Consider the following 24650-nt stretch of genomic DNA (forward strand, 5'->3'; position numbering starts at 1 on the left):
TGGCCATGTAGACACGGGCCATGTAGACAGGGGCCATGTAGACAGGGGCCATGTAGACAGGGGCCATGTAGACACGGACCATGTAGACAGGGGCCATGTAGACAGGGGCCATGTAGACAGGGGCCATGTAGACAGGGACCATGTAGACACGGGCCATGTAGACACGGACCATGTAGATACGGGCCATGTAGACAGGGGCCATGTAGACAGGGGCCATGTAGACAGGGGCCATGTAGACAGGGGCCATGTAGACACGGGCCATGTAGACACGGGCCATGTAGACACGGACCATGTAGACAGGGGCCATGTAGACAGGGACCATGTAGACAGGGGCCATGTAGACAGGGGCCATGTAGACAGGGGCCATGTAGACAGCGGCCATGTAGACACGGACCATGTAGACACGGGCCATGTAGATACGGGCCATGTAGATACGGGCCATGTAGATACGGGCCATGTAGACACGGGCCATGTAGATACGGGCCATGTAGATACGGGCCATGTAGACAGGGACCATGTAGACAGGGACCATGTAGACAGGGACCATGTAGACAGGGGCCATGTAGACAGGGGCCATGTAGACACGGACCATGTAGACACGGACCATGTAGACAGGGGCCATGTAGACACGGGCCATGTAGACACGGGCCATGTAGACACGGGCCATGTAGACACGGGCCATGTAGACACGGGCCATGTAGACAGGGGCCATGTAGACAAGGACCATGTAGACAAGGACCATGTAGACAAGGACCATGTAGACACGGACCCTGTAGACAGGGGCCATGTAGACAGGGACCATGTAGATACGGGCCATGTAGACACGGACCATGTAGACAGGGGCCATGTAGACACGGACCATGTAGACAGGGGCCATGTAGACAGGGACCATGTAGATACGGGCCATGTAGACAGGGACCATGTAGACAGGAGCCATGTAGACTGGGGCCATGTAGACAGGGGCCATGTAGGCACGGACCATGTAGGCACGGACCATGTAGACACGGACCATGTAGACAGGGGCCATGTAGACACGGACCATGTAGACACGGGCCATGTAGGCACGGGCCATGTAGACAGGGGCCATGTAGACAGGGGCCATGTAGGCACGGGCCATGTAGACAGGGGCCATGTAGACAGGGGCCATGTAGACAGGGACCATGTAGACAGGAGCCATGTAGACAGGGGCCATGTAGACAGGGGCCATGTAGACAGGGACCATGTAGACAGGAGCCATGTAGACAGGGGCCATGTAGACAGGAGCCATGTAGACAGGGGCCATGTAGACAGGGGCCATGTAGACAGGGGCCATGTAGACACGGACCATGTAGACACGGGCCATGTAGACACGGACCATGTAGACACGGACCATGTAGACACGGACCATGTAGACAGGGGCCATGTAGACACGGACCCTGTAGACAGGGACCATGTAGATACGGGCCATGTAGACACGGACCATGTAGACAGGGGCCATGTAGACACGGACCATGTAGACAGGGACCATGTAGACAGGGACCATGTAGACAGGGGCCATGTAGACAGGGGCCATGTCGACACGGGCCATGTCGACACGCGCCATGTAGACACGGGCCATGTAGACAGGGGCCATGTAGACAGGGGCCATGTAGACAGGGGCCATGTAGACACGGACCATGTAGACACTGACCATGTAGACAGGGGCCATGTATACAGGGGCCATGTAGACACGGACCATGTAGACACGGACCATGTAGACACGGACCATGTAGACAGGGGCCATGTAGACAGGGGCCATGTAGACAGGGGCCATGTAGACACGGACCATGTAGACACGGACCATGTAGACAGGGGCCATGTAGACAGGGGCCATGTAGACAGGGGCCATGTAGACAGGAGCCATGTAGACACGGGCCATGTAGACAGGGGCCATGTAGACAGGGGCCATTTAGACCGGAGCCATGTAGACACGGACCATGTAGACACGGACCATGTAGACACGGACCATGTAGACAGGTGCCATGTAGACAGGGGCCATGTAGACAGGGGCCATGTAGACAGGAGCCATGTAGACACGGACCATGTAGACAGGGGCCATGTAGATACGGGCCATGTAGACACGGGCCATGTAGACATGTAGACACGGGCCATGTAGACAGGGGCCATGTAGACAGGAGCCATGTAGACACGGGCCATGTAGACAGGGGCCATGTAGACAGGGGCCATGTAGACAGGGGCCATGTAGACAGGGACCATGTAGACAGGGGCCATGTAGACAGGGGCCATGTAGACAGGGGCCATGTAGACACGGACCATGTAGACAGGGGCCATGTAGACAGGGGCCATGTAGACAGGGGCCATGTAGACAGGGGCCATGTAGACAGGGGCCATGTAGACAGGGACCATGTAGACAGGGACCATGTAGACACGGGCCATGTAGACACGGGCCATGTAGACACGGACCATGTAGACACGGGCCATGTAGACAGGGGCCATGTAGACAGGGGCCATGTAGACAGGAGCCATGTAGACAGGGGCCATGTAGACAGGAGCCATGTAGACAGGGGCCATGTAGACAGGAGCCATGTAGACAGGGGCCATGTAGACACGGACCATGTAGACAGGGGCCATGTAGACAGGGACCATGTAGACACGGACCATGTAGACACGGACCATGTAGACAGGGGCCATGTAGACACGGGCCATGTAGACAGGGGCCATTTAGACAGGGGCCATTTAGACAGGGGCCATGTAGACAGGGGCCATGTAGACAGGGGCCATGTAGACAGGAGCCATGTAGACACGGGCCATGTAGACACGGGCCATGTAGACAGGGGCCATGTAGACAGGGGCCATGTAGACAGGAGCCATGTAGACAGGGGCCATGTAGACAGGGGCCATGTAGACAGGAGCCATGTAGACACGGACCATGTAGACAGGGGCCATGTAGACAGGGGCCATGTAGACAGGGGCCATGTAGACAGGGGCCATGTAGACACGGACCATGTAGACAGGGGCCATGTAGATACGGGCCATGTAGACAGGGGCCATGTAGACAGGGGCCATGTAGACAGGAGCCATGTAGACAGGGGCCATGTAGACAGGGGCCATGTAGACAGGGGCCATGTAGACAGGGGCCATGTAGACACGGACCATGTAGACACGGGCCATGTAGACAGGGGCCATGTAGACAGGGGCCATGTAGACAGGGACCATGTAGACACGGGCCATGTAGACACGGACCATGTAGACACGGGCCATGTAGACAGGGGCCATGTAGACAGGGGCCATGTAGACAGGGGCCATGTAGACACGGGCCATGTAGACACGGGCCATGTAGACACGGACCATGTAGACAGGGGCCATGTAGACAGGGACCATGTAGACAGGGGCCATGTAGACAGGGGCCATGTAGACAGGGGCCATGTAGACACGGACCATGTAGACACGGACCATGTAGACACGGGCCATGTAGATACGGGCCATGTAGATACGGGCCATGTAGACACGGGCCATGTAGATACGGGCCATGTAGATACGGGCCATGTAGACACGGACCATGTAGACACGGACCATGTAGACAGGGGCCATGTAGACACGGACCATGTAGACACGGACCATGTAGACACGGACCCTGTAGACAGGGGCCATGTAGACAGGGACCATGTAGATACGGGCCATGTAGACACGGACCATGTAGACAGGGGCCATGTAGACACGGACCATGTAGACAGGGGCCATGTAGACAGGGACCATGTAGATACGGGCCATGTAGACAGGGACCATGTAGACAGGAGCCATGTAGACTGGGGCCATGTAGACAGGGGCCATGTAGGCACGGACCATGTAGGCACGGACCATGTAGACACGGACCATGTAGACAGGGGCCATGTAGACACGGACCATGTAGACAGGGGCCATGTAGACACGGACCATGTAGACACGGGCCATGTAGGCACGGGCCATGTAGACAGGGGCCATGTAGACAGGGGCCATGTAGGCACGGGCCATGTAGACAGGGGCCATGTAGACAGGGGCCATGTAGACAGGGGCCATGTAGACAGGGGCCATGTAGACAGGGGCCATGTAGACAGGAGCCATGTAGACAGGGGCCATGTAGACAGGAGCCATGTAGACATGGGCCATGTAGACAGGAGCCATGTAGACACGGGCCATGTAGACACGGACCATGTAGACAGGGGCGGGCCATGTAGACAGGGGCCATGTAGACACGGACCATGTAGACAGGGGCCATGTAGACAGGGGCCATGTAGACAGGGACCATGTAGATACGGGCCATGTAGACACGGACCATGTAGACAGGGGCGGGCCATGTAGACAGGGGCCATGTAGACACGGACCATGTAGACAGGGGCCATGTAGACAGGGGCCATGTAGACAGGGACCATGTAGATACGGGCCATGTAGACAGGGGCCATGTAGACAGGAGCCATGTAGACAGGGACCATGTAGACAGGAGCCATGTAGACAGGGGCCATGTAGACAGGGGCCATGTAGACAGGGGCCATGTAGACAGGGGCCATGTAGACACGGACCATGTAGACACGGGCCATGTAGACACGGGCCATGTAGACACGGGCCGTGTAGGCACGGGCCATGTAGACAGGGGCCATGTAGACAGGGGCCATGTAGACAGGGGCCATGTAGACAGGGGCCATGTAGACACGGACCATGTAGACAGGGGCCATGTAGACAGGGGCCATGTAGACAGGGACCATGTAGACACGGGCCATGTAGACACGGGCCATGTAGACAGGGACCATGTAGACAGGGACCATGTAGACACGGGCCATGTAGACACGGGCCATGTAGACAGGGGCCATGTAGACAGGGGCCATGTAGACAGGGGCCATGTAGACAGGGGCCATGTAGACACGGGCCATGTAGACACGGACCATGTAGACAGGGGCCATGTAGACAGGGGCCATGTAGACAGGGGCCATGTAGACAGGGGCCATGTAGACACGGGCCATGTAGACAGGGGCCATGTAGACAGGGGCCATGTAGACAGGGGCCATGTAGACACGGACCCTGTAGACAGGGGCCATGTAGACAGGGACCATGTAGATACGGGCCATGTAGACACGGACCATGTAGACACGGGCCATGTAGACACGGACCATGTAGACAGGGGCCATGTAGACAGGGACCATGTAGATACGGGCCATGTAGACAGGGACCATGTAGACAGGAGCCATGTAGACTGGGGCCATGTAGACTGGGGCCATGTAGACAGGGGCCATGTAGGCACGGACCATGTAGACACGGACCATGTAGACACGGACCATGTAGACAGGGGCCATGTAGACATGGACCATGTAGACACGGACCATGTAGACAGGGGCCATGTAGGCACGGACCATGTAGACACGGACCATGTAGACACGGACCATGTAGACAGGGGCCATGTAGACATGGACCATGTAGACACGGACCATGTAGACAGGGGCCATGTAGACACGGACCATGTAGACAGGGGCCATGTAGACACGGACCATGTAGACAGGGGCCATGTAGACAGGGGCCATGTAGACAGGGGCCATGTAGACAGGAGCCATGTAGACAGGGGCCATGTAGACAGGGGCCATGTAGACAGGGGCCATGTAGACAGGGGCCATGTCGACAGGAGCCATGTCGACAGGGGCCATGTAGACAGGGGCCATGTAGACAGGGGCCATGTAGACAGGAGCCATGTAGACAGGGACCATGTAGACACGGGCCATGTAGACAGGGGCCATGTAGACAGGGGCCATGTAGACACGGACCATGTAGACACGGACCATGTAGACAGGAGCCATGTAGACAGGGACCATGTAGACAGGGGCCATGTAGACAGGGGCCATGTAGACAGGGGCCATGTAGACAGGGGCCATGTAGACAGGGGCCATGGAGAAAGGGGCCATGGAGACAGGGGCCATGGAGACAGGGACCATGTAGACACGGACCATGTCGACAGGGACCATGTAGACAGGGACCATGTAGACAGGGACCATGTCGACAGGGACCATGTAGACAGGGGCCATGTAGACAGGGGCCATGTAGACACGGACCATGTAGACAGGGGCCATGTAGACACGGACCATGTAGACACGGACCATGTAGACAGGGGCCATGTAGACAGGGACCATGTAGACAGGGACCATGTAGACAGGGGCCATGTAGACAGGGACCATGTAGACAGGGACCATGTAGACACGGGCCATGTAGACACGGGCCATGTAGACAGGGGCCATGTAGACAGGAGCCATGTAGACAGGGGCCATGTAGACAGGGGCCATGTAGACAGGGGCCATGTAGACACGGGCCATGTAGACAGGGGCCATGTAGACAGGGGCCATGTAGACAGGAGCCATGTAGACAGGGGCCATGTAGACAGGGGCCATGTAGACACGGGCCATGTAGACACGGGCCATGTAGACACGGGCCATGTAGACAGGGGCCATGTAGACAGGGGCCATGTAGACACGGACCATGTAGACAGGAGCCATGTAGACAGGGGCCATGTAGACAGGGGCCATGTAGACAGGGGCCATGTAGACAGGGGCCATGTAGACACGGACCATGTAGACAGGGGCCATGTAGACACGGACCATGTAGACACGGGCCATGTAGACAGGGGCCATGTAGACAGGGGCCATGTAGACAGGGGCCATGTAGACAGGGGCCATGTAGACACGGGCCATGTAGACACGGGCCATGTAGACAGGGGCCATGTAGACAGGAGCCATGTAGACACGGACCATGTAGACAGGGGCCATGTAGACAGGGGCCATGTAGACAGGGGCCATGTAGACAGGGGCCATGTAGACAGGGGCCATGTAGACACGGGCCATGTAGACACGGGCCATGTAGACAGGGGCCATGTAGACAGGGCCATTTAGACAGGAGCCATGTAGACACGGACCATGTAGACAGGGGCCATGTAGACAGGGGCCATGTAGACAGGGGCCATGTAGACACGGGCCATGTAGACACGGGCCATGTAGACACGGACCATGTAGACACGGACCATGTAGACAGGAGCCATGTAGACAGGGGCCATGTAGACAGGGGCCATGTAGACAGGGGCCATGTAGACAGGGGCCATGTAGACAGGAGCCATGTAGACAGGGGCCATGTAGACAGGGGCCATGTAGACAGGGGCCATGTAGACACGGGCCATGTAGACAGGGGCCATGTAGACAGGGGCCATGTAGACACGGGCCATGTAGACAGGGGCCATGTAGACAGGGGCCATGTAGACACGGACCATGTAGACACGGACCATGTAGACACGGACCATGTAGACAGGAGCCATGTAGACAGGGGCCATGTAGACAGGGGCCATGTAGACAGGGGCCATGTAGACAGGGACCATGTAGACAGGGACCATGTAGACAGGGGCCATGTAGACAGGGGCCATGTAGACAGGGGCCATGTCGACAGGGGCCATGTCGACACGGACCATGTCGACAGGGGCCATGTAGACACGGGCCATGTAGACAGGGGCCATGTAGACAGGGGCCATGTCGACAGGGGCCATGTAGACAGGGGCCATGTCGACAGGGGCCATGTCGACAGGGGCCATGTCGACAGGGGCCATGTCGACAGGGGCCATGTCGACACGGACCATGTCGACAGGGGCCATGTAGACACGGGCCATGTAGACACGGGCCATGTAGACACGGACCATGTAGACAGGGGCCATGTAGACAGGGGCCATGTCGACAGGGGCCATGTCGACAGGGGCCATGTCGACAGGGGCCATGTCGACAGGGGCCATGTCGACAGGGGCCATGTAGACAGGGACCATGTAGACAGGGACCATGTAGACAGGGGCCATGTAGACAGGGACCATGTAGACAGGGACCATGTAGACAGGGGCCATGTAGACAGGGACCATGTAGATACGGGCCATGTAGACACGGACCATGTAGACAGGGGCCATGTAGACACGGACCATGTAGACAGGGGCCATGTAGACAGGGGCCATGTAGACAGGGGCCATGTAGACAGGGGCCATGTAGACAGGGGCCATGTAGACAGGGGCCATGTAGACAGGGGCCATGTAGACAGGGGCCATGTAGACAGGGGCCATGTCGACAGGGGCCATGTCGACAGGGGCCATGTCGACAGGGACCATGTAGACAGGGACCATGTCGACAGGGGCCATGTCGACAGGGGCCATGTCGACAGGGGCCATGTAGACAGGGACCATGTAGACAGGGGCCATGTAGACAGGGGCCATGTAGACAGGGGCCATGTAGACACGGACCATGTAGACAGGGGCCATGTAGACACGGACCATGTAGACAGGGACCATGTAGACAGGGACCATGTAGACAGGGACCATGTAGACAGGGGCCATGTAGACAGGGGCCATGTAGACAGGGGCCATGTAGACACGGACCACTTAGACAGGGGCCATGTAGACAGGGGCCATGTAGACAGGGGCCATGTAGACAGGGGCCATGTAGACAGGAGCCATGTAGACAGGGGCCATGTAGACAGGGGCCATGTAGACAGGGGCCATGTAGACACGGGCCATGTAGACAGGGGCCATGTAGACAGGGGCCATGTAGACACGGACCATGTAGACAGGGGCCATGTAGACAGGGGCCATGTAGACACGGGCCATGTAGACACAGGCCATGTAGACACGGGCCATGTAGACAGGAGCCATGTAGACAGGGGCCATGTAGACAGGAGCCATGTAGACAGGGGCCATGTAGACACGGGCCATGTAGACAGGGGCCATGTAGACACGGGCCATGTAGACAGGGGCCATGTAGACAGGGGCCATGTAGACAGGGGCCATGTAGACACGGGCCATGTAGACAGGGGCCATGTAGACACGGGCCATGTAGACAGGGGCCATGTAGACAGGGGCCATGTAGACACGGGCCATGTAGACACGGGCCATGTAGACAGGAGCCATGTAGACAGGAGCCATGTAGACAGGGGCCATGTAGACAGGAGCCATGTAGACAGGGGCCATGTAGACAGGAGCCATGTAGACAGGAGCCATGTCGACAGGAGCCATGTCGACAGGAGCCATGTAGACACGGGCCATGTAGACAGGGGCGGGCCATGTAGACAGGGGCCATGTAGACAGGGGCCATGTAGACAGGGGCCATGTAGACAGGGGCCATGTAGACAGGAGCCATGTATACAGGGGCCATGTAGACACGGGCCATGTAGACAGGGGCGGGCCATGTAGACAGGGGCCATGTAGACAGGGGCCATGTAGACAGGGGCCATGTAGACAGGGGCCATGTAGACACGGGCCATGTAGACACGGGCCATGTAGACAGGAGCCATGTAGACAGGGGCCATGTAGACAGGGGCCATGTAAACAGGGGCCATGTAGACACGGACCATGTAGACACGGGCCATGTAGACAGGGGCCATGTAGACACGGGCCATGTCTACATGGCCCTGTCTACATGGCCCGTGTAGACAGGGCCATGTAGACATAATATCAGTAGAAGAGATGGAACAGGAAGCCCATCTGACCCGGTGATGAGAAGATAAACTGAGACCGAATGGAATTCATGGTTTTCTTCTTGCTGCGGATTCTCAGATAAAATATCAATAAAATGTATTTAACATTGAAGCAGTTCATCGTGTATTCTGCCATGCTTTTCTGTTATCATTTTCTATGCCAATAAGTTCAGTTCTACAGCCCACAGTTTGACCAAGTAAATGTTTTTATTTAATGTTTGATATTTTGCTGCTGAAGGTGAAGAAGCCGTCTTTGCAGGAGATCAACGCTGCTATTGCTGTAGTTTAAAGCAGAACTTCCATCCAGAACCATGAGGAAGAGGAGGGTACCAGATCTGTACAGAGCCCCCTTTCCACTCTACAGCATCAAAGTGGACCCCAGCACAGGGCTGGTGATCACGGCGGGAGGCGGGGGGGCCTCTAAAACGGGCATAAAGAACGCCGTGGTGAGTCCTGAAGATCAGCTGCGGGTTTCTGACGGCATAAACCAAACGTTGGGTAGAAAGTAAACTCTTGGTTCTGCAGCAGCTGAAAATTTTCCTTGTTCCCTTTAAATGTTTAAAGATCATTGCTGTGATGAAGTTCAGGCAACTTTAAATCCATGAATGATAAGATGTTAAGATAATACGTTGAATTACATATTTAATCTGCAGCTTGAAGCTGGTGGGAAGTTCAGAACCTTCATGTCAGCCTGCAGGGCTTCTGCTGAGATCCATGACTCCATGAAGAGGAGTGAGATGAAAATGATTAAATCTGCCATCCAGCACTTCTGTGTGTTTCAGCACTTCCTGGATTTTCATCTGGTGGGAGAAAACCAGTACAGCACCAGTCTCCTTCACTCACATGACACTGACACGCGTGCTACCATGAACATGGCTGTGGCCAACGGGGTTATAGCTGCAGGACAGGACGGGACCTGCTGCCTCCTGTCTTATAAACGCTGCAGAAAGACACCAGACGGTGAGACTGGCTCTGTCACATTCTCTGATCAGATCACAGCTTCCGCTCAGTCCACCGTCCTGCTGGGCAGCAGCGGAGAAAAGGACCGCCCTATCGACACATCTCCAATGGAAGTTAGGGATTCTAGATGTCTTCATTGTGATTATCAGAGGAATAATCAGACAATATAAATGTGTAAAAACCACAACAACACTCCTTATTGCTCTTTTGTTATTTACATCTGTTGGTGGCTGTAATAGAAGGACAACAAGTCCTAGATAAATAAAGGCAGGCTCCAGGACCTCCACCTGGGCTTGGGAGCCGCCTTCTTCTGGAAACCTGAGTAGAGAATTTATAAGACACCGCAAAGCTGGCTTACACGTCCAGTTTTCTTTCAGCAGAATATCTGTTTGTCCAGGATATCTGCCTTTTAACAGGAAGGAAACGTCCGGCAGAACCCGGCTCAAGGACAGGCAGCCATCTGCCTCTGCTGTGTGGGGGGAAGAGGACAGAAAGAAAAGAGAGAGATAAAGAGAAAGAAGCTCAGTGTATCAGGAAATGTCCAAACAACAATGTCCCTTCAATTTCAATCATGTTGTGGTTCGAGCTGCAGGCAAGCCAGTCTGGGAGGAAGAATCTTCAGTCCAGTCATTTAGGACCTCTCAGGACTTTATCTGAAACGCAGCAGCTTCAGCACTGCAAAAGAAATCTGCATAGTCTCTCAGTTCAAGGCTGTTATCTGAGGGGACCATGCTTGTACCACGTCTCTGGAAGCCTTTGTGAATGTCATCTAGAATCTTCCATTCATCAGCTTAGATTCACTGCCTGTCCATTCACATCGTTCCACAGGTAGAGTAATCTTTCCTTGTCCAGGAATGTCCTTTGTATCTGTCGGACGTGTTGGACATGAAAGTTTCCAGTAGAGCTGCACAATTAATCGTTCATACTCGTATACGATCCATTTTCAAATGACGACGATGTCAAATAAAAAAAAAAAGACCATGAATGTACCGCATTTCAGACTTGGACTGCATCAAAACAAGCGCTCCCTCTTTCTCCCTCAACAAACGGTGGATCCTTACACCACCTGACACTTGGCGACGTTTTGGATAAATCTGGCGACTTTTACTGGAGTTACTGGAGACGTTACTGGAGACGTTACTGGTGTTACTGGAGACGTTACTGGTGTTACTGGAGACGTTACTGGTGTTACTGGAGACGTTACTGGAGACGTTACTGGTGTTACTGGAGACATTTCTGGTGTTACTGGAGTTACTGGAGACGTTACTGGAGACGTTACTGGTGTTACTGGAGACGTTACTGGTGTTACTGGAGACGTTACTGGTGTTACTGGAGACGTTACTGGAGACGTTACTGGTGTTACTGGAGACGTTACTGGAGACGTTACTGGTGTTACTGGAGACGTTACTGGAGACGTTACTGGTGTTACTGGAGACATTTCTGGTGTTACTGGAGTTACTGGAGACGTTACTGGTGTTACTGGAGACGTTACTGGAGACGTTACTGGTGTTACTGGAGACATTTCTGGTGTTACTGGAGTTACTGGAGACGTTACTGGAGACGTTACTGGTGTTACTGGAGACGTTACTGGAGTTACTGGAGACGTTACTGGAGTTACTGGAGACGTTACTGGTGTTACTGGAGACGTTACTGGAGACGTTACTGGTGTTACTGGAGACGTTACTGGTGTTACTGGAGATGTTACTGGTGTTACTGGAGACGTTACTGGAGACGTTACTGGTGTTACTGGAGACGTTACTGGTGTTACTGGAGACGTTACTGGTGTTACTGGAGACGTTACTGGAGACGTTACTGGTGTTACTGGAGACGTTACTGGTGTTACTGGAGACGTTACTGGAGTTACTGGAGACATTTCTGGTGTTACTGGAGTTACTGGAGACGTTACTGGAGTTACTGGAGACGTTACTGGTGTTACTGGAGACGTTACTGGAGACGTTACTGGTGTTACTGGAGACGTTACTGGTGTTACTGGAGACGTTACTGGTGTTACTGGAGACATTACTGGAGACGTTACTGGTGTTACTGGAGACGTTACTGGTGTTACTGGAGACGTTACTGGTGTTACTGGAGACGTTACTGGAGTTACTGGAGACGTTACTGGTGTTACTGGAGATGTTACTGGTGTTACTGGAGACGTTACTGGAGTTACTGGAGACGTTACTGGAGACGTTACTGGAGACGTTACTGGTGTTACTGGAGACATTTCTGGTGTTACTGGAGTTACTGGAGACGTTACTGGAGTTACTGGAGACGTTACTGGTGTTACTGGAGACGTTACTGGAGACGTTACTGGTGTTACTGGAGACGTTACTGGTGTTACTGGAGACGTTACTGGTGTTACTGGAGACGTTACTGGAGTTACTGGAGACGTTACTGGTGTTACTGGAGACGTTACTGGAGACGTTACTGGTGTTACTGGAGATGTTACTGGTGTTACTGGAGACGTTACTGGTGTTACTGGAGACGTTACTGGAGTTACTGGAGACGTTACTGGAGACGTTACTGGTGTTACTGGAGACGTTACTGGAGACGTTACTGGTGTTACTGGAGACGTTACTGGTGTTACTGGAGACGTTACTGGAGACGTTACTGGTGTTACTGGAGACGTTACTGGTGTTACTGGAGACGTTACTGGAGTTACTGGAGACGTTACTGGAGTTACTGGAGACGTTACTGGTGTTACTGGAGACGTTACTGGAGACGTTACTGGTGTTACTGGAGACGTTACTGGTGTTACTGGAGACGTTACTGGAGTTACTGGAGACGTTACTGGTGTTACTGGAGACGTTACTGGAGACGTTACTGGTGTTACTGGAGACGTTACTGGAGTTACTGGAGACGTTACTGGAGTTACTGGAGACGTTACTGGTGTTACTGGAGACGTTACTGGTGTTACTGGAGACGTTACTGGAGTTACTGGAGACGTTACTGGTGTTACTGGAGACGTTACTGGAGACGTTACTGGAGTTACTGGAGACGTTACTGGAGTTACTGGAGACGTTACTGGTGTTACTGGAGACGTTACTGGAGACGTTTCTGGTGTTACTGGAGACGTTTCTGGTGTTACTGGAGACGTTACTGGAGTTACTGGAGACGTTACTGGTGTTACTGGAGACGTTACTGGTGTTACTGGAGACGTTACTGGAGACGTTACTGGAGACGTTACTGGTGTTACTGGAGACGTTACTGGAGACGTTTCTGGTGTTACTGGAGACGTTTCTGGTGTTACTGGAGACGTTTCTGGTGTTACTGGAGACGTTACTGGTGTTACTGGAGACGTTACTGGTGTTACTGGAGACGTTACTGGTGTTACTGGAGACGTTTCTGGTGTTACTGGAGACGTTTCTGGTGTTACTGGAGACGTTACTGGTGTTACTGGAGACGTTACTGGTGTTACTGGAGACGTTTCTGGTGTTACTGGAGACGTTTCTGGTGTTACTGGAGACGTTACTGGTGTTACTGGAGACGTTACTGGAGACGTTTCTGGTGTTACTGGAGACGTTACTGGTGTTACTGGAGACGTTTCTGGTGTTACTGGAGACGTTACTGGAGTTACTGGAGACGTTTCTGGTGTTACTGGAGACGTTACTGGACACGTTACTGGAGACGTTACTGGGGTTTTGGCGACTGACCTGAAAGCACATCTTGTTTAGAAGTGACTGTCAGGAACGAGCGGTGGGAGCCTCTCCCCATCATAACGCACTCCCAGGTCAGAGGAGCAGAGAGGACACCTGCACAAGTCCACGTGCACGGTCACAATGAATAGTGCACATGCAAATCCACGGCTGATCCCAGCCTGGCTTACAGAGTGGGATGTAAACTAACATCATTCTGTCGTCTCTGTTTGGTCCATTTAGATTAATGTCCAGTTTAAACTGTCTGTCCAGGAAGTAGTTTAAAGTTATGTTTTTGCCGACATATGTTCGTTTTACTTTGACTAAAAACAAACCAAAAGGAAGAAAACTACAGAAAACAAACTATTATTGGCTGGTTTCTTCCACCTCTCAGACACCAGCCGCTGTCTAAGCAATGCTCCGTAGCCTTCTTTCTAAGTTCAGCTTCAAGTCGACCAGTTTCTTGCTGTTCTTTCTTTTTTTGCAACGCTCCGAACATCTCGACGTGTTTCTGCTGCAGCTTCTTGATGCTTAGAGAGGATCTCTCCGTGACAGAAATGTTTTTTGGTGTGTTTAAAGAGCCAGACCTGCTGCTTGTGGTGGAGAAGAGTGAGCCTACTTCTGACTGTCTTCCAACCAGTCCATTGGTTTCTGTTTTCGCAATGAACCCTGAGATGTCCACATGAAGATCTTCTCTGCAACATGGGATGAACTTGCATATCCCATCATAAATAGGCCTTTTGTGTCATTAGATCTGCTAACTTTGGGGTTAACTTTAAAAATAGCTCCCTGTCTTTATTGCTGAAGGCTTTCTTTATTGTTTTGCAGCTTTTTAGGTCAGTGGTGATCCAGGGCTGGAAAGCACATTACTGTTCTTGTTGGGATACTTGATGCATAGTTGATATAATCTGATAATGATAACTGAGCATGTTTAGTTCTGTTAGATTAGGTTTTTAGGGTTATGCTCTGGTCTTCCTAAAGACCGTTTGATACAGACCATTAGCAGAATAACACAGATAAACTGTCTGGGTCACTTCAGAGAAATGTCCAAGATTAAACAGTGATTAAAAAGCCCTGCAGTTCCAACTTCTTACTTTTCTTTTCATGTCCAAATCTGTAAAAACAGTCAGCAGACACGTTGCGGTGTTTTGTTTTTTTTTAAATCATGCTTTGACTCTATATGAAGTTGTGTCTCACTTCTTTAATCTGCTATAAAGTCAATCAACCATTATTTCTGCAGCCAGGGATGATGAGCAGCAAACTAGCACCCGGCGTCGAGCAGGGAAAGGAGAAAAGGCTGAGAAGGATGGAACCGCAGGGCCCGGAGACGTATCAAATACTGTGGATGAGACGGATCAAATTACAGTGATTGGACTCACTGAAGTTCAGTCGGACTTGAACCCACAGGACCCGCTTCAGAAAGTGGTCCGGTTCAGTCCTGACATGAGTCTTCTGCTGACGGGAGGCACTGACGGACACATCAGAGTCTGGGAGGTAAACACTGTCTTTTGTCATTTTTATACTCATTTATTTGTTTTGAACCTTGTGTTTACAGTCCAGGACATGTCCGTGTTTCCTCCAGTTTCCATCCCTGAAGAAGAAATTTGATTTTAGAGCACATGAAGGAGAGATTGAAGACTTGGATATCAGTCCAGGGAATAAGGTGACCACTGTGTTGTTTATTGGGAGTGTGAAAATAAAAGTGGTACGAGTTCATTGCTTATCATCAGCATGTCGTGTCTTCATGCAGCACCTGGTGACGGTGGGCAGAGATTTCTCCTGCAGTGTATGGAGTGGTAACCAGTTGGCTATGGGTTTGAAATGGAATGAAACCATGCCTCATTTGGATGAAAAGTCTTACCGATATCTGGCTTGCAGGTGAAATATTATTACAATTGTTTTGAAAAAAACAAAGCTCTTAATACAAATATCGATGCATATAGCTGTGTTGTATTTCAGGTTTGGGAAGGTAGAGGACCAAAAAGATGCTCTGAGGCTCTACACAGTTCAAATCCCCCACAAACGAGAGCGAAAGCCCCTCTCCTGTTATCTAACAAAGTGGGATGGGAAGAGCTTCCTGCCGATGCTGACGTCTCCCTGCGGGACTGAGGTCGTCTCCAGCCTGGCCGTTAGGTAACTGATGGTAACGTCTGCACAACCAAGATTTTTTCTTTTTTCTGATGGAATACCTGTAGCATCTATTTCCAGAGGGTTATATGTGGCGTAGATCTAGATCTAAACAGATGTACACCAGATACAATAAAGAGAAAAAACTAAATAGCTAGGCTAAAGAGAACAGCCAGATCTTTCTGCAGGGGTTACTCCTGTTAATATAAAGTGACAAGAATTTGTTACTTTATTGTCAATTTAATGCAGTATTTTACAGCAACATTAATATTTTTTTACATGGACAAAAGGAGGCAAGAAAGATTAGCCTTGTATAACTTGCCCCTTTTCTGACCAAAAATATTTATTAATGTAAAATATGAATTGGAATTTCCTTGACAGATGTAAACATGCTGTGTAGGGAAAACCCACATGGCATAACCGGGACTGGAACTGTATCTCAGCAAATCCACATTTTTCAGATAAGGCTTGACCCTGACTTTTGTTTTTTTGGCATTGTTACGTCCTTCAGCCACTTTATGCAAGTCTATGTTTTGTCTGTCTGGTTCTTCTGATGGAGGAAGTATTGTTTAGAAAGGTGTCTGTGAGTCTTTAAGCTGAACTTGTCTTTCACAGTGACTCTGGGACATTTCTTGGCCTTGGAACTGTGACTGGATCTGTAGCAATCTACATCGCTTTTTCCCTACAGGTACGAGTGTCAAATCACTGGTGAGAAATCAGCGACCGAGTCGGCCTTAATGGTTAGAAATCAGCGACCGAGTCGGACTTACTGGTCAGAAATCAGCGACCGAGTCGGACTTACTGGTCAGAAATCAGCGACCGAGTCTGACTTACTGGTCAGAAATCAGCGACCGAGTCGGACTTACTGGTCAGAAATCAGCGACCGAGTCGGACTTACTGGTCAGAAATCAGCGACCGAGTCGGACTTACTGGTCAGAAATCAGCGACCGAGTCGGACTTACTGGTCAGAAATCAGCGACCGAGTCGGACTTACTGGTCAGAAATCAGCGACCGAGTCGGACTTACTGGTCAGAAATCAGCGACCGAGTCGGACTTACTGGTCAGAAATCAGCGACCGAGTCGGACTTAATGGTCAGAAATCAGCGACCGAGTCGGACTTACTGGTCAGAAATCAGCGACCGAGTCGGACTTACTGGTCAGAAATCAGCGACCGAGTCGGACTTACTGGTCAGAAATCAACGGCCGAGTCGGACTTACTGGTCAGAAATCAGCGACCGAGTCGGACTTAATGGTCAGAAATCAGCGACCGAGTCGGACTTAATGGTCAGAAATCAGCGACCGAGTCGGACTTAATGGTCAGAAATCAGCGACCGAGTCGGACTTAATGGTCAGAAATTAGCGACCGAGTCGGACTTAATGGTCAGAAATCAGCGACCGAATCAGACTTAATGGTCAGAAATCAGCGACCGAGTCGGACTTACTGGTCAGAAATCAGCGACCGAGTCGGACTTAATGGTCAGAAATTAGCGACCGAGTCGGACTTAATGGTCAGAAATCAGCGACCGAATCAGACTTAATGGTCAGAAATCAGCGACCGAGTCGGACTTACTGGTCAGAAATCAGCGACCGAGTCGGACTTACTGGTCAGAAATCAGCGACCGAGTCGGACTTACTGGTCAGAAATCAGCGACCGAATCGGACTTACTGGTCAGAAATCAGCGACCGAGTCGGACTTAATGGTCAGAAATTAGCGACCGAGTCGGACTTAATGGTCAGAAATCAGCGACCGAATCAGACTTAATGGTCAGAAATCAGCGACCGAGTCGGACTTACTGGTCAGAAATCAGCGACCGAGTCGGACTTACTGGTCGGAAATCAGCGACCGAGTCGGACTTAATGGTCAGAAATCAGCGACCGAGTCGGACTTACTGGTCAGAAATCAGCGACCGAGTCGGACTTAATGGTCAGAAATCAGCGACCGAGTCGGACTTACTGGTCAGAAATCAGCGACCGAGTCGGACTTAATGGTCAGAAATCAGCGACCGAGTCGGACTTACTGGTCAGAAATCAGCGACCCAATCGGACTTACTGGTCAGAAATCAACGACCGAGTCGGACTTACTGGTCAGAAATCAACGACCGAGTCGGACTTACTGGTCAGAAATCAGCGACCGAGTTGGACTTAATGGTCAGAAATCAGCGACCGAGTCGGACTTACTGGTCAGAAATCAGCGACCGAGTCGGACTTAATGGTCAGAAATCAGCGACCGAGTCGGACTTAATGGTCAGAAATCAGCGACCGAATCAGACTTAATGGTCAGAAATCAGCGACCGAGTCGGACTTACTGGTCAGAAATCAGCGACCGAGTTGGACTTAATGGTCAGAAATCAGCGACCGAGTCGGACTTACTGGTCAGAAATCAGCGACCGAGTTGGACTTAATGGTCAGAAATCAGCGACCGAGTCGGACTTACTGGTCAGAAATCAGCGACCGAGTCGGACTTAATGGTCAGAAATCAGCGACCGAGTCGGACTTAATGGTCAGAAATCAGTGACCGAATCAGACTTAATGGTCAGAAATCAGCGACCGAGTCGGACTTACTGGTCAGAAATCAGCGACCGAGTCGGACTTAATGGTCAGAAATCAGCGACCGAGTCGGACTTAATGGTCAGAAATCAGCGACCGAGTCGGACTTACTGGTCAGAAATCAGCGACCCAATCGGACTTACTGGTCAGAAATCAGCGACCGAGTCGGACTTACTGGTCAGAAATCAGCGACCGAGTCGGACTTACTGGTCAGAAATCTGCGACCGAATCAGACTTAATGGTCAGAAATCAGCGACCGAGTCGGACTTACTGGTCAGAAATCAGCGACCCAATCGGACTTACTGGTCAGAAATCAGCGACCGAGTCGGACTTACTGGTCAGAAATCAGCGACCGAGTCGGACTTACTGGTCAGAAATCTGCGACCGAATCAGACTTAATGGTCAGAAATCAGCGACCGAGTCGGACTTACTGGTCAGAAATCAGCGACCGAGTCGGACTTACTGGTCAGAAATCAGCGACCGAGTCGGACTTAATGGTCAGAAATCAGCGACCGAGTCGGACTTAATGGTCAGAAATCAGCGACCCAATCGGACTTAATGGTCAGAAATCAGTGACCGAATCAGACTTAATAGTCAGAAATCAGCGACCGAATCGGACTTAATGGTCAGAAATCGGCGACCGAGTCGGACTTAATGGTCAGAAATCGGCGACCGAGTCGGACTTAATGGTCAGAAATTAGCGACCGAGTCGGACTTAATGGTCAGAAATCAGCGACCGAGTCGGACTTAATGGTCAGAAATCAGCGACCGAATCGGACTTAATGGTCGAAAATCAGCGACCGAGTCGGACTTAATGGTCAGAAATCAGCGACCGAGTCGGACTTACTGGTCAGAAATCAGCGACCGAATCAGACTTAATGGTCAGAAATCAGCGACCGAGTCGGACTTAATGGTCAGAAATCAGCGACCGAGTCAGACTTAATGGTCAGAAATCGGCGACCGAGTCGGACTTAATGGTCAGAAAATCAGCGACCGAGTCGGACTTAATGGTCAGAAATCAGCGACCGAATCGGACTTAATGGTCAGAAATCAGCGACCGAGTCGGACTTAATGGTCAGAAATCAGCGACCGAGTCGGACTTACTGGTCAGAAATCAACGACCGAGTCGGACTTACTGGTCAGAAATCAGCGACCGAGTTGGACTTAATGGTCAGAAATCAGCGACCGAGTCGGACTTACTGGTCAGAAATCAGCGACCGAGTCGGACTTAATGGTCAGAAATCAGCGACCGAGTCGGACTTAATGGTCAGAAATCAGCGACCGAGTTGGACTTAATGGTCAGAAATCAGCGACCGAGTCGGACTTACTGGTCAGAAATCAGCGACCGAGTTGGACTTAATGGTCAGAAATCAGCGACCGAGTCGGACTTACTGGTCAGAAATCAGCGACCGAGTCGGACTTAATGGTCAGAAATCAGCGACCGAGTCGGACTTAATGGTCAGAAATCAGCGACCGAATCAGACTTAATGGTCAGAAATCAGCGACCGAGTCGGACTTACTGGTCAGAAATCAGCGACCGAGTCGGACTTAATGGTCAGAAATCAGCGACCGAGTCGGACTTAATGGTCAGAAATCAGCGACCGAGTCGGACTTACTGGTCAGAAATCAGCGACCCAATCGGACTTACTGGTCAGAAATCAGCGACCGAGTCGGACTTACTGGTCAGAAATCAGCGACCGAGTCGGACTTACTGGTCAGAAATCAGCGACCGAATCAGACTTAATGGTCAGAAATCAGCGACCGAGTCGGACTTACTGGTCAGAAATCAGCGACCGAGTCGGACTTACTGGTCAGAAATCAGCGACCGAGTCGGACTTAATGGTCAGAAATCAGCGACCGAGTCGGACTTAATGGTCAGAAATCAGCGACCCAATCGGACTTAATGGTCAGAAATCAGTGACCGAATCAGACTTAATAGTCAGAAATCGGCGACCGAGTCGGACTTACTGGTCAGAAATCGGCGACCGAGTCGGACTTAATGGTCAGAAATCGGCGACCGAGTCGGACTTAATGGTCAGAAATCAGCGACCGAGTCGGACTTAATGGTCAGAAATCAGCGACCGAGTCGGACTTAATGGTCAGAAATCAGCGACCGAGTCGGACTTAATGGTCAGAAATCAGCGACCGAATCGGACTTAATGGTCGAAAATCAGCGACCGAGTCGGACTTAATGGTCAGAAATCAGCGACCGAGTCGGACTTACTGGTCAGAAATCAGCGACCGAATCAGACTTAATGGTCAGAAATCAGCGACCGAGTCGGACTTAATGGTCAGAAATCAGCGACCGAGTCGGACTTAATGGTCAGAAATCGGCGACCGAGTCGGACTTAATGGTCAGAAAATCAGCGACCGAGTCGGACTTAATGGTCAGAAATCAGCGACCGAATCGGACTTAATGGTCAGAAATCAGCGACCGAGTCGGACTTAATGGTCAGAAATCAGCGACCGAGTCGGACTTACTGGTCAGAAATCAACGACCGAGTCGGACTTACTGGTCAGAAATCAGCGACCGAGTTGGACTTAATGGTCAGAAATCAGCGACCGAGTCGGACTTACTGGTCAGAAATCAGCGACCGAGTCGGACTTAATGGTCAGAAATCAGCGACCGAGTCGGACTTAATGGTCAGAAATCAGCGACCGAATCAGACTTAATGGTCAGAAATCAGCGACCGAGTCGGACTTAATGGTCAGAAATCAGCGACCGAGTTGGACTTAATGGTCAGAAATCAGCGACCGAGTCGGACTTACTGGTCAGAAATCAGCGACCGAGTTGGACTTAATGGTCAGAAATCAGCGACCGAGTCGGACTTACTGGTCAGAAATCAGCGACCGAGTCGGACTTAATGGTCAGAAATCAGCGACCGAGTCGGACTTAATGGTCAGAAATCAGCGACCGAATCAGACTTAATGGTCAGAAATCAGCGACCGAGTCGGACTTACTGGTCAGAAATCAGCGACCGAGTCGGACTTAATGGTCAGAAATCAGCGACCGAGTCGGACTTAATGGTCAGAAATCAGCGACCGAGTCGGACTTACTGGTCAGAAATCAGCGACCCAATCGGACTTACTGGTCAGAAATCAGCGACCGAGTCGGACTTACTGGTCAGAAATCAGCGACCGAGTCGGACTTAATGGTCAGAAATCAGCGACCGAATCAGACTTAATGGTCAGAAATCAGCGACCGAGTCGGACTTACTGGTCAGAAATCAGCGACCGAGTCGGACTTACTGGTCAGAAATCAGCGACCGAGTCGGACTTAATGGTCAGAAATCAGTGACCGAGTCGGACTTAATGGTCAGAAATCAGCGACCCAATCGGACTTAATGGTCAGAAATCAGTGACCGAATCAGACTTAATAGTCAGAAATCAGCGACCGAATCGGACTTAATGGTCAGAAATCGGCGACCGAGTCGGACTTACTGGTCAGAAATCGGCGACCGAGTCGGACTTAATGGTCAGAAATCTGCGACCGAGTCGGACTTAATGGTCAGAAATCGGCGACCGAGTCGGACTTAATGGTCAGAAATCAGCGACCGAGTCGGACTTAATGGTCAGAAATCAGCGACCGAGTCGGACTTAATGGTCAGAAATCAGCGACCGAATCGGACTTAATGGTCGAAAATCAGCGACCGAGTCGGACTTAATGGTCAGAAATCAGCGACCGAGTCGGACTTACTGGTCAGAAATCAGCGACCGAATCAGACTTAATGGTCAGAAATCAGCGACCGAGTCGGACTTAATGGTCAGAAATCAGCGACCGAATCGGACTTAATGGTCAGAAATCAGCGACCGAGTCGGACTTACTGGTCAGAAATGAGCGACTGAATCGGACTTACTGGTCAGAAATCAGCGACCGAGTCGGACTTACTGGTCAGAAATGAGCGACTGAATCGCACTTACTGGTCAGAAATCAGCGACCGAATCGGACTTAATGGTCAGAAATCAGCGACCGAGTCGGACTTACTGGTCAGAAATCAGCGACCGGGTCGGACTTACTGGTCAGAAATCAGCGACCGGGTCGGACTTACTGGTCAGAAATCAGCGACCGGGTCGGACTTACTGGTCAGAAATCAGCGACTGAATCGGACTTACTGGTCAGAAATCAGCGACCGAGTCGGACTTAATGATCAGCAATCAGCGACTGAATCGGACTTACTTGTCAGAAATCAGCGACCGAGTCGGACTTAATGGTCAGAAATCAGCGACCGAGTTGGACTTAATGGTCAGAAATCAGCGACCGAGTCGGACTTACTGGTCAGAAATCAGCGACCGAGTTGGACTTAATGGTCAGAAATCAGCGACCGAGTCGGACTTACTGGTCAGAAATCAGCGACCGAGTCGGACTTAATGGTCAGAAATCAGCGACCGAGTCGGACTTAATGGTCAGAAATCAGCGACCGAATCAGACTTAATGGTCAGAAATCAGCGACCGAGTCGGACTTACTGGTCAGAAATCAGCGACCGAGTCGGACTTAATGGTCAGAAATCAGCGACCGAGTCGGACTTAATGGTCAGAAATCAGCGACCGAGTCGGACTTACTGGTCAGAAATCAGCGACCCAATCGGACTTACTGGTCAGAAATCAGCGACCGAGTCGGACTTACTGGTCAGAAATCAGCGACCGAGTCGGACTTAATGGTCAGAAATCAGCGACCGAATCAGACTTAATGGTCAGAAATCAGCGACCGAGTCGGACTTACTGGTCAGAAATCAGCGACCGAGTCGGACTTACTGGTCAGAAATCAGCGACCGAGTCGGACTTAATGGTCAGAAATCAGTGACCGAGTCGGACTTAATGGTCAGAAATCAGCGACCCAATCGGACTTAATGGTCAGAAATCAGTGACCGAATCAGACTTAATAGTCAGAAATCAGCGACCGAATCGGACTTAATGGTCAGAAATCGGCGACCGAGTCGGACTTACTGGTCAGAAATCGGCGACCGAGTCGGACTTAATGGTCAGAAATCTGCGACCGAGTCGGACTTAATGGTCAGAAATCGGCGACCGAGTCGGACTTAATGGTCAGAAATCAGCGACCGAGTCGGACTTAATGGTCAGAAATCAGCGACCGAATCGGACTTAATGGTCGAAAATCAGCGACCGAGTCGGACTTAATGGTCAGAAATCAGCGACCGAGTCGGACTTACTGGTCAGAAATCAGCGACCGAATCAGACTTAATGGTCAGAAATCAGCGACCGAGTCGGACTTAATGGTCAGAAATCAGCGACCGAGTCGGACTTAATGGTCAGAAATCGGCGACCGAGTCGGACTTAATGGTCAGAAAATCAGCGACCGAGTCGGACTTAATGGTCAGAAATCAGCGACCGAATCGGACTTAATGGTCAGAAATCAGCGACCGAATCGGACTTAATGGTCAGAAATCAGCGACCGAGTCGGACTTACTGGTCAGAAATGAGCGACTGAATCGGACTTACTGGTCAGAAATCAGCGACCGAGTCGGACTTACTGGTCAGAAATGAGCGACTGAATCGCACTTACTGGTCAGAAATCAGCGACCGAATCGGACTTAATGGTCAGAAATCAGCGACCGAGTCGGACTTACTGGTCAGAAATCAGCGACCGGGTCGGACTTACTGGTCAGAAATCAGCGACCGGGTCGGACTTACTGGTCAGAAATCAGCGACCGGGTCGGACTTACTGGTCAGAAATCAGCGACTGAATCGGACTTACTGGTCAGAAATCAGCGACCGAGTCGGACTTAATGATCAGCAATCAGCGACTGAATCGGACTTACTTGTCAGAAATCAGCGACCGAGTCGGACTTACTGGTCAGAAATGAGCGACTGAATCGGACTTACTGGTCAGAAATCAGCGACCGGGTCGGACTTACTGGTCAGAAATCAGCGACCGGGTC

General features: G+C 51.5%; 1 protein-coding gene across 3 annotated transcripts in view; it reads left to right on the forward strand.

Annotated features, from left to right (window-relative positions):
• Positions 1-24650, forward strand: part of preb (prolactin regulatory element binding) — a 50732-nt gene that overhangs the window by 25204 nt on the left and 878 nt on the right. For all 3 annotated transcript variants that reach the window (XM_079240929.1, XM_079240931.1, XM_079240930.1), the window contains exons 2-8: positions 9722-9929; positions 10266-10443; positions 15319-15572; positions 15661-15741; positions 15829-15956; positions 16038-16211; positions 16821-16893. In XM_079240929.1, coding sequence (XP_079097055.1) covers positions 9795-9929; positions 10266-10443; positions 15319-15572; positions 15661-15741; positions 15829-15956; positions 16038-16211; positions 16821-16893 — 1023 coding nt within the window. In that variant the 5' untranslated portion in view covers positions 9722-9794. The remainder of the gene's footprint in view (positions 1-9721; positions 9930-10265; positions 10444-15318; positions 15573-15660; positions 15742-15828; positions 15957-16037; positions 16212-16820; positions 16894-24650) is intronic.

This window comes from Telmatherina bonti (genome assembly GCF_933228915.1).
Source record: "Telmatherina bonti genome assembly, chromosome: 5".
Classification (NCBI taxonomy): domain Eukaryota; kingdom Metazoa; phylum Chordata; class Actinopteri; order Atheriniformes; family Telmatherinidae; genus Telmatherina; species Telmatherina bonti.